The sequence below is a fragment of the Anoplophora glabripennis genome, unplaced genomic scaffold (assembly GCF_000390285.2).
Source record: "Anoplophora glabripennis isolate ALB-LARVAE unplaced genomic scaffold, Agla_2.0 scaffold270, whole genome shotgun sequence".
Taxonomy (NCBI): Eukaryota; Metazoa; Arthropoda; class Insecta; order Coleoptera; family Cerambycidae; genus Anoplophora; species Anoplophora glabripennis.
Window position 1 is genome coordinate 535,251 of NW_019416411.1, and position 11,032 is coordinate 546,282.

General features: G+C 28.2%; 2 protein-coding genes across 2 annotated transcripts; one reads left to right on the plus strand and one right to left on the minus strand.

Moving 5' to 3' along the window:
* The first annotated feature begins 120 nt into the window (after nucleotides 1-120).
* Nucleotides 121-2,791, plus strand: LOC108911250. The gene is made up of 5 exons (XM_018716138.1): nucleotides 121-376; nucleotides 1,165-1,275; nucleotides 1,344-1,466; nucleotides 1,812-1,952; nucleotides 2,562-2,791. The coding sequence occupies exons 1-5, from the start codon at nucleotides 247-249 to the stop codon at nucleotides 2,777-2,779; spliced, it is 723 nt and encodes a 240-aa protein (XP_018571654.1). The 5' UTR covers nucleotides 121-246; the 3' UTR covers nucleotides 2,780-2,791.
* A 4,362-nt stretch (nucleotides 2,792-7,153) lies between these two features.
* LOC108911216 (protein angel homolog 2) lies at nucleotides 7,154-10,634 on the minus strand. Its single transcript, XM_023454472.1, has 8 exons — nucleotides 10,319-10,634; nucleotides 9,603-9,716; nucleotides 9,136-9,353; nucleotides 9,020-9,086; nucleotides 8,568-8,874; nucleotides 8,193-8,371; nucleotides 7,481-7,751; nucleotides 7,154-7,391 (listed from the first exon to the last, which is right to left on the minus strand). The coding sequence occupies exons 1-8, from the start codon at nucleotides 10,632-10,634 to the stop codon at nucleotides 7,235-7,237; spliced, it is 1,629 nt and encodes a 542-aa protein (XP_023310240.1). The 3' UTR covers nucleotides 7,154-7,234.
* Nucleotides 10,635-11,032: the final 398 nt, after the last annotated feature.

An 11,032-nucleotide genomic window follows, 5' to 3' on the forward strand; every position in this document is an offset into this window, starting at 1 on the left:
ATATAAAGTTTTGATTTTATTATGGTATTGGTATACATACTCATCATGAAAAATTCCTTATTTTTGACATTTAACATGTGTTGACAGTGAAAATGACACTAGACAGACAGAGGTTGACACTTGACAGGTTTTAATTATTTAGTTGTCAGTATCAAACAAATACATATTCAATTTCAATAAAAACTTTAATTTAATTCTTAATAAAATAATAGTTATGTAGAGAGTGATATGCATTAAATTGTACCTATGACTGGAGCTAACGTCCAATTTCATAACCCTCCTCCCTTGTATCATGAACATGGGGGGACTGTCGTGCCAAGTGGTTCTGTAGAAGCAGGTGCACCCCCTACATATGAAGAGGCTATAAATCCAAATGGTATAGTTGCATAAAATTTATTTATTTTCGAAGATAACATCTCAGTAATAATTTGTTTTGTTTTCAAAGAGAAAGTAGTAAAAAAATTAAGAATAATTCTGAAGTAGGAAACAGGTTTTTTATACATATGTGTAGTTATATACGTATTCCATTTCTTTGAAACACCAATTCTTGCTATTGCATTTTACAAGTTTTTTTATTAGATTAAATTATATGTTTTCTAAATAATTGATTGTTTAAACTGCAGTCGGAATTGAACTATTTTACGTTCCACTAAATTATTCCAGCAAACAATTCTAGAAACAATATTTATTAACTACATGTCTTTAAATTGACCATTTCTGATAAGGTGACCAACTGTCCTGATTTAGTTGGGGCAGGTTTTGGATTTTCTTTGTTTTTCAAATAAAACAAATATCCTGAAACGTCCCATTTTTAAATTATACAATTACTTTTTACTTTGAAATTGTTATTAATAAATATACTACAGTATATAATTAAATAAATAGACATCTTAGTAATAATAATTCAGAACAGTTGTAAATTACTGTCACCACCACCAACATATAACAATTTAATGTCTCGTGAAGGATTACAATTATTAACGTACACTGATAAAAATATTCAATATGTCAATCGTATACTGTTAAGCCTCAATTCTCGAAAATTCTTCTTTTTTTCATATTTACTTGACAAAGCTAACAAGATATTTTTCTAAATACAAATTTGATATTTTTTCGTAAATATTTTTTAGTTAAATCTATTTTATATGTTATTTTTATTTTTAGCTCCACCTCCTTCATATGATTCCCTCTTCGGAAGGGTACGAGAGGCTCAAAAAACTAGCAAAGGTGTTTTGGAGTTTATGAAAAATATTGTTATTATAGTTTTAGGAACACGTAAGTAAAATTTTTACACATATATAATCAGTTCTGCACAAAATTTTACACATTTTATATAATTTTAGTTGGTTGTACAATAATATTAGGAGTTACAATTGTTATTCCAATATGCATGATAGTTATGGGGTCCATTTATTTACATGACTGTCCTCAAGGGGAATACATTCCTGTATATTTATTAGTAGGCGGTAAGTTTGAATATGTTATAGGATTAGAATTACTTCTATGTCGGACTGTAATAAAAGTATATTATAATTTTATGAACAAAAAATTGTGTTCATTAATTACAGAAAATAAAGGTTTTTGATACACTTTCTGTTCTTACACTAATTTGATTTATTTTGAGTACCAAGACTATTTTAAAAAACATTGAAAAAATTCTTTGATATAACCACAAATTGGCAAATATCTTGTTCTTCATTCTTTGATAAAAATGTAATGCTCCAATTTTACTTTCAAAATCAAATTTAATGTTTACCTGAAGCGCAAAAGGAAATTGTTATGCCCTCTCTCCTATGTCTAAGCTTTTTTAGGTATATTTGGTATAGTCAAACAACTTTTACATTTGTCGGCAAGAGTGAGGCAAACAGAAGAGGAGAGGCAAGAAGAAAATTTAAGGCAATCTCCAACACAAACATTATTAAATTGTTTTATGCTTGGATGGTTTATAATAGGTTAGTATAATCATTATTTTTTTTACTGGTAAATATGGGGAATTTTTCTTTAACCTTGATAGCATTATTGGTTTTGTTTTGTAGATAACGAAATAATACCAAGGATATACTTAAACCAATAGGTACACTTTCAACATTAAAAAAAATTATATTCATTATCCATTACTAAATTATTCTTGACCTGAAAATAGAAGCGCAAATTATTCACGTTTTCTTTTAAGTATAATACTTTATAATTACGAAATTACTGATGTTTTTTTGTGTTCTACTAATCTTATTTGTTTATTTCACAATTTATTACATCCACAGATGTAAATGCAGTTTTCCAATTAGGTCGATTATTATCAGGGGCAATAGGATCAAATTTATTAAATAGTTAATTTTAATCTAGTCTTTTTCTCATTAATAATATTCCGTAAATTGTCATGAATGAAAATTAAAAAAAAATACGAGAGAAAGCAAAGAAAATAACATTACAAAAACAAAAAAATTAAAACAAAATCTGGTAACACTAAAAAAATACAATTTATGAATTTTAGAAATATAATAGATAGTAGCAAAAATGTGGTTGCCCTTACTACTAGAGTTTATCATTAATTTTTATTTTAGGTTCCGTTTGGGTGTATAAAGAATATGAACCAAACTATGATCCGACTTTTGGCAAATATTGCAACAAAAATTTATACTTGTTTGCCTTTTGGTTAATAACATCTGTGTATATATTATTAGGTATGGTTACAGTTTGTTTGTGTTCCATTAGTATAGCAACTGTGGTATTTCACACCGAACAAAGAGACGAAAATGAAGTCAATGGCCGCCTTTGGTAAAATGAAATAATGAAACACAAATATATTCCTAAGTAATCGGGCTTTCGAATTCTTATAACAAAATGGGAGAAAGAGTATTTACCTGTTATATGCGCGGAATAATATTCTAGTATTATGATATTGGATGCTTTGTTGAAATTCATAAAAAGTAACGCTTTGAATGCCAACAAATCATGAGTGAGAATGAATAGCGCTGTATTTATCGGAAATAATTCATAGAAGTGCTACCATACCTCATTTTGTACGATTGAAACTGATAATTTTTCAGTCAGCCACATTTCATATAAAACGAAAACAATGCTAATAGCTACATTGCTATACTGTGTTAAAAATATATTCAAATTCATGCCTTTCCGTGATTTTCAATTGAATTTCACTGTTATTAAATAAGTCTATTCGTAGCATTGGATAATGCGGTTACGCAATTTTTATCTAAATTAATTATTGTGTTTGAATATATTTGTGTTTCAGTTCTTATTTTAAAAATTGCCATACTTATTGACTGTGATATGAATTTTTATATCTGATTTTTATTGCTAGAAATTGGCGATTTTTTTTATTAGTTATATAATAATTTGTGTTGTACCTATAAATGTAAACATTCTTTAAACCCTTTTGAAATCAGTTGCATCGGTACCGATAAAATTATTTCAATGGGGAAACTTGAGTGTATAATAACGCATATATAATGTATAAATTTTTTTTGTACTTTAGAAAACATTCCAGGTATATTTCAGGTGCAACAGCCATTCGAGCAACATTCGTAATCTCATTTTTCTTATGTTTTTTTTTTGAAAGACGGTTTTAGTTGAGAGATATTTTGAATCTATTTAGTTTTCTAAAATACGTAACTTTAAATAATCTTCCATGCATTTATGCCATGTCCTACGAAAGGTGTAAAACAGATAGAAGTATCGGTTAACTACAGTTTAACAGTTTCATCTTATCAGTGAAGGTCTAATGCATAATAGCAAAGTGTAGAAGAATCATTTCGGCTCTCGTGGGGTAAACGCTGTATTTTTTCGCAAAATCTAAGATAACTGTAATGAAATTGATAATATTTCGTTGTGTACATTTCCTGCATGACATAATTTGTTTTGAATTGCATCGATGCATTAAAACACCATTGTTCCGAAATAGAATTACTTTGCATTTGATCACCTATTTTATTTCGAATATTTGACGGGACAAGAGTATAAAGGGCACTTCTAGAATTTATATTTATATTTCTCTATTTGTGTTACATTTTTTGGCAGACATTTAATTAACAATTGTCTTTAATTTGATTATGATGAATTTTATTGAACTCCAATAATGTGTGTAGTAATCTCTATTAGGTTTGTTCCAGCAAGATATTCGCAACATGTTACTAACAGTAATACAGTGCGCATGATTGTTGCGAACATGTTTCCAACATTTTTGTGGTGGAACGGTCCACGTATCTGCCAAATTGTAAATAATAGTCACATAGAATAATTTATTCTGTAATTCTATTTGCGATATGTTTACTTAATTTAAAATGTTCTATAATCCGGTCTCGCTAAAGTTCTTTACAATTTCATTAATGTAATTCTTATTTTTCGGGCGTTGCCGATCTTCCATTAATTTAAAAGTTCTAATTCTATATCTAATCATCGTCTGTATCCACATAGTAATCACTTTCCGATGATGTACCATTCAAAGTTGTTTTCCAGAATATTCATTTTACTAAATTTTTGAAGAAAGTTGCATAAACCACAGAAACAGAAGTTTGGAATTGGGAAAGTTAGGTTAATATCGAAATGTTTGATAAAAGTTGGCAAGCAAATCAAGTAAACGCCAACAAGTTAGAAACCAATACAAACGGTTGCTGGAACAACAAACACTTGCAAAATGTTACCAACTTTCCTTTGCTGGAACATCAAAGTATTACTGCGCATGCCTCGTATTGTTTGCAACATTTCTGACACTTTGCTGGAACAAACCTATTAAGTTTGATTAGGTGTATACTATTATTTTAATATTTAATTGTGGTACTGTTATAGTGATTCATGCAAATGGTTTATTAAAAATTGCCAAATTTTTTCCAAACAAAATTTGCATTCAAAGAAAGATGCAGTAAAATTACTAGTAGTGAAATTATTTTTCAGTAACGCTACGTCCAGTGGCATAAAGGCCGTTTGCAATTAATTTTGAAAAAATTCCATGATATTTGAGAAATTCCCTAATGTTTTCAGAATTGGTATAGTGTAAAATTAAGTGATGTTAAAATAATATTATTTTAAATTATAAATCTGACTTTCCAAAACTTGAATGAACCCTTTGCTTGAAAATACAGGGTATTTCGGAAATATTTAAAAAAATTAAATGACGAAATTCTTGTTCAGTTTTATAAAGCATAAACTAGAGAAGGACCTCTAAAAAGTTACTGCCCATTTTTGGTTAACTATAGAAATATTTTTCAATTTTTCTTAAAAACAATTGCACCTAAATAATTTTCTGGGACACCCTGTAGCACTGAATTATTCGACTTAATATAAACTAGGCTGCTAATGATAAAGTATTGCCCCTATTTAAATTAAAATTATTTAAATAAATGTATTGCTATAAGTTATTTTTGCTTTGTTCTCATTTTTATACTGAAAATATAAATTAAAACAAATTGTATACCTCCAGTTCTGTACATTGGCAAAAATTTGTGTTAAATATGTATTTACATTATACGTTATACAGTGTCGTGCAAAAAGTTTTTATAAAAACATTTTATTCAGCCTGACCGTCTCGCCATTTCCTGTAAGTCACTACACAGATGTTCCGATTTATGTACAACCCATTAACATAATAAGTAAAAACAAATGAAATCCAAACATTTTTTTTAATAGACCCTAAAATGTTATATATTTGAAAATTAAACCAGCTCGGCTCTTTTGGGGATTAATCATTGAAAAATTACATTTATTTTTTTTTATTATTATTAAATCTAATAACACAACATTATTCACACCTTTCTAGGCGACTTTGTATTAATTTTTTTGTATATAAAATTAAAAACAATTCCGGGAATATTTTCGTTTATTTCACCGATTTCATCATTTTTCATTTTCATTAAATTTTTTCTTAATCGATATTGAAAAAAGACAATGCACTTTTGCATATGATTTATACTTTTATTGCAAAATTAATCGTAAAATTTGGGATAATCATTTTACTATTAATAAAAACACTAATAATTAAAAAATTGTATTAGGCCATTCCTAGGAAAGTAGAATTGGCATTTCCAATAAAAGAATTGCTAATAAATTGGACTTCCCAAAAAAATTGTAGCAATTTATAATTTTATTTGTTTATTTATTATGTTAATACACCTTTAAATCAGAATGCCCTTTATAAATTTGTGTCCAATACAATAAATTTTTACCAATAAAGAAGAGGCTTAATAAACAATTGTAAAAATTATTTTATGTACAAAATTGATATGCTAATAGACGAGGCAAAATTCAATATTACATGAAAGTATATTATTATAATACAGTTTACTATAAGTTCTCTTTTACTTTGCTGCTAAGGTAGACGATGAGAGTAATATAATGGCCACATATAATCAATTTGCTAGTGGGGTCCATTTTTTTAATGAAATTTTGATTACGATAAGAAATATAAGCTGTCGTGATTAGATGAAAGCCATCCAATCAATAATTGCTCAAACAAATACACATTGCGCTTCATTTGTAATGTTCGCAAAAAGTTGATTCATCTTTACAAATGCGTACATTTACGTTCATGCATCTGATGTCGAACAGTTGGCAAATGTTTGTGTTGACCTGTCAAGGCTATTGTTCATTGACTGCAGCATAATTATAAGCAGCAGTAATAATATTTCAGAATTCCTATAAGGCAATTGTTTCTAACATTCCAATTTCATTATACTGGAAAAAAATTGTATGAAGAAATTCCAAATTATCGAAAGACTGCCTTTTGAAGTATTTATGTTAAAATATATTCAAGGTATTCCAAAACTAAGTGTAAACAATTACATTTTTCCCGAATGATTTACGAGTTAAACACTTTAATAAGAAACATTCTGTATATAAATATTTTAGGGAGACGTTTGAAGCACGTTGTGGACACCTTGGCAATTACTAAACCCTTTTTGAGATTGTGTTGTATTCATTGCTATTATTTAGAGATGCACCAAATAAATTAGAAATTTTTGAATTATCAATGTAATATTGTATTTTGTGTGTAAGCAAAATGGTTTTGTATTTTTTTGTGTGTGAATAAACTGTTGTTACAGCATTGTCTTAAATGTGCTTTTATTTTTCTTGACACCACAAATAACACTGAATATTTTTTAAATCTACAAAACACAAAGGGAATCAAGCAGAATATCTCGGTAATAAAATGGTTTTATTAAACGTTTTTATCAAAATACTCTCAATGTTAACATAAACAATAATTAAACAAAAACAACAAGGATTAATATTCTAATTTAAACTTTGCCATAAGCGACAAATGGTCTGATCCTACCACACTGTTCGGAATGTTTATTCCTAGTAACTCTTCTTTCGTTGGAAGCCTGTACCTTGATAATAACTTGAATTTACCTTCAATACTTACATCATAGTTTTTTGTACTGAAATAAGGTAAGTTTTAAATATGTTCTCAAATATTAATTACTAAGTTTTAAGCCTGCAAAATATGTATTTTTGAATAAAAACGTACCTATAAAATATATAATCCACCGTCACCCATTCTCCCTGAAACGTAGTACCCTCATTTATTTCAGGACGCCCTTGACTATAAACAGATTTGAAAGAAAAATTATGAGTCAATGTTCCAGTAGAGTGTAATGCTGTGTTTACGTCTTTTTTGTTACTTTGCGTTTCATTACTTTTATCGCTATGAAATAATTCGATTACAGATAATTCTTTAGTTCTCGATAATTTTTCATTTTTCATCCTCCTTTCAAGCAGATCGGCATGTTGGCAATTATCTGCAGAAAGATAATAATCTCTATAAAAGGTAAGAGTCCCTCGAAATACAAATATATGAAATTGTTCCGAAATAAATTGGTTTTCCAGTGATGGTGGTGAAAATGGTGTGAAATTTAATTGAAACGTGTGACCCATATTTTTTTTGTAGGGGATGATTTTTTTCTAAACACAGAGAGAACTTTTGTAAATGAAATGTGTAAAATAAAGAAAATGGGGATGGCCTACCCGGAGGTAATATTCCATTTTTCTAAGCTCGTCATACTGTAACTTTAAGAAAATTGGAAGTTTTTTGAAAAATAAGGAAACACCTTTTTATATCTATCAGTTAATTATGAAAAAATATGATATACATTTTTACGAGCCACCACTGTCTATAATACAAGTATTAAAACCCTACAAAATCAATTTTTTTCAACTAGATCAATTTTAAAAAACTTTACCTGTTATTCTTAACTTTGCAGGCACTAACAATTTGCCTGTGAATGAACTGGTACCCTTCTTTAATGCCCTTGGAGACAAATCTTCATATCTCAATTTGCCTTTCGTTATAAATTCATAAACTGCAGAATCCGGTGTTGAATTTAAATCGCCCGCTAAAATTACTGGTAGGTAGTTACCCCTTAAAAAGTTTCAAATTCTTATTCATGGCAAAGCAGTTTCCAAAGAAATTTAATATGGTTTTTTACAAGAAGACGGCTAAATTTATCTCGTTCCAATTCGGCATGCAGACTTTGTTTTAGATTTTCTTCAAATACATGTAAAATTTAACTCTAACTTCATTTTTCAAAATATCGGAAATGTAGAATGTGACTTACTCTGATTGTGCGTTGTAACTTATTCGTTCTATTTCAGTAAGAAGCAGCTGGACTTGTGCTAGCCTTACATCTTGTCTTCGAGGATTATACAAAAGATGAGTAGTTGCAATCACAAATTCTCTGGTTGGGTGTAGCTTGGGTGAAAATTTCGCGATGAGACCGATGTTGTCTCTATTTAAAACTGATATGTCTGGCTGAAAATATTCTACTGAGGTATGTTCCACCAACTGTATAAGGTCCGTCTTATAATATATGGCACATCCATCAGTTTTTTCACCCGTTCTTCTCTTATATATACTGGAATACCCTTCAAAATTAAATCTTTTTGTGAAAAATTTCAGTAGATGAAACATGTTTCCAAGTATTTTATAGTTAACAATTTAAATTTGAATAAAAGCCATAGGAAAATAATTAATAAGAAAAAACATTTTATGCAAATATTTATTACCTACCTATAGTTTCCAAAATTGAAAAATAATTTTTATTGTGCGATTCTTGCACTTCTTGTAAACACAGCACCTAAAAATTAGCATATTATTAACAAATAATGATACTATTGAATACATACATCTGGTTTAAATTTTGTAATTTCATTAAAGATATTAGTCCACCTCACATTCCACTGTAAAGAGACATTGTTGTGATTGTTATATAAATAAGGATGTTGCGATAGTAAATCTTGAGACAAAACATTGTAGCACATCACTGTGAAAATAAATCCTGGTCTATTACTTTGATTTTCATTTTTCACGTTCTCCCATTTTCTTAAAGATAATAATCTTTGATCTAGAATTAATTTACATTTTAATAAAATTATTCACGATAAATACTGGTACAACATACGTTTGGCTAATATTTTTTCCCCAAATGAAACTATTTATTTTCAAGATCATGTATGGGGGACAAATATAAACTAAGTCGTTTTTATTTACTTTTATTTTTTATTACATCTACATTGATTTATTAAAATTAATGATTGCTCAACTACCTAGTTTTATAATTTTTCTCAATAATTGAAAGCTATTATGATCTTACCGTTATTTTCTTCTTCGCAATTGTTTTCCTTAGCATCTGAGAGTGAGATGCACAAAAGAAAATATATAGCAAGCAATAAAAGCCAGCAACTGCTTTGCTTTTTTGAAGTAAAACCTAAAGGATGTTAATTTTAATTAAATACAACCATTTTATTGTCATTTTTAAAAATTTATTATCATGTTATTATTTTGCTGTTAATATACTATTTTAGTTGCATGCTTTTCTTTGAATAATAATAATAATAATAATAATAATAATAATAATTATTATTATTATTATTATTATTATTGCTTATGTCTCTTGTTGTATAAAGCTATTGCAATAAACTTCAGTGAATTTATGCTGAATTCTGTGAATATATAACGGATAATTACACAGTGGAAATAACATAATTTTGGGCTTTCAATGTGCTTCAACAGTCAACTTTATTTTTTCCTTACACAAGATGTGACATTGCATCGTTGTAACAACTTACGCTGATGAACTGAAGTGAGTTGAACACAAGAATTGTTTAAGAAAAACGTATATAGAACAGTATTATCAAATTTCTAAACACAAAATCTATAACTTTAAAGGAAGACGTAACTTACTGCTTACTGAATATATCATAGCATTCATATTCAATCACGTATTAGCCAAATATGATATAATGTGTTATCAACATAATCTAATAGATAGATACATACAACGGAATAGCCACATTAAAAAATACTTACCATTTCTTTGTTCTAGATTTTTGATCTCGTGTTCCTTATCAGTTCGGCAATAATGTCTGTTTGAACTTTGTTGAAAATATTCTCCCATATAACAATAATTGCTGGTATGATAAAAATTTATATTGTAAAAGTTTGTTGCGACACTATTCAGGGATATTATAGGATGAGTTAATACTAAATTAGGGACATATTCCACAGGTCTAGTTTCATTATTTGCATTTAAATTATCAACACTGCTGCAGTCCCAATTGCTAGGGCTAGATCCACTTGTTGAAGGAATTCCTCCTAAGTTATAGATATCACTTTCCTTAGACATTTTTTGATTTTGAAAACTGACTTTTGACAAACATTTGCATATGTGTATATTAGATACAAATTCAAGTGTTCTTCTTAGTATATTTGACCACTGATTTACATTAATAATTATAAATGCAGTATTAGCCAACATCACACATTACTCTAACTTATGCAAAAAATTTTCATAAAAATTAAAATTTCAGAGTTAGCCATTTAAAAATACATAATCTTCAGTAATATTTAAACTGGAATAAAGGGCATAAAGTATACATATACTACGTATTGCTACTTTTGTAGTACCTAGCAGAAGCAAAATTTAGTTGTTTTTTTTACAATTATTTTAAAATGACAACAGCTGTTTCTAACCTAAATTTTAAACAATCACAAAACATTTTACAACTTTCAGATAATAGCTGC

Coding starts and splice junctions, on each gene's coding strand:
- LOC108911250 (XM_018716138.1), top strand. CDS start 247: ATGACTGGAGCTAACGTCCAATTTCATAACCCTCCTCCCTTGTATCAT. Junction 377..1,164: donor AGAGGCTATAAATCCAAATG/GTATAGTTGCAT, acceptor TTTTATTTTTAG/CTCCACCTCCTTCATATGAT. Junction 1,467..1,811: donor TGTATATTTATTAGTAGGCG/GTAAGTTTGAAT, acceptor AAGCTTTTTTAG/GTATATTTGGTATAGTCAAA.
- LOC108911216 (XM_023454472.1), bottom strand. CDS start 10,634: ATGTCTAAGGAAAGTGATATCTATAACTTAGGAGGAATTCCTTCAACA. Junction 9,717..10,318: donor AAATCTAGAACAAAGAAATG/GTAAGTATTTTT, acceptor AACATCCTTTAG/GTTTTACTTCAAAAAAGCAA. Junction 9,354..9,602: donor TTGCGAAGAAGAAAATAACG/GTAAGATCATAA, acceptor AATTAATTCTAG/ATCAAAGATTATTATCTTTA.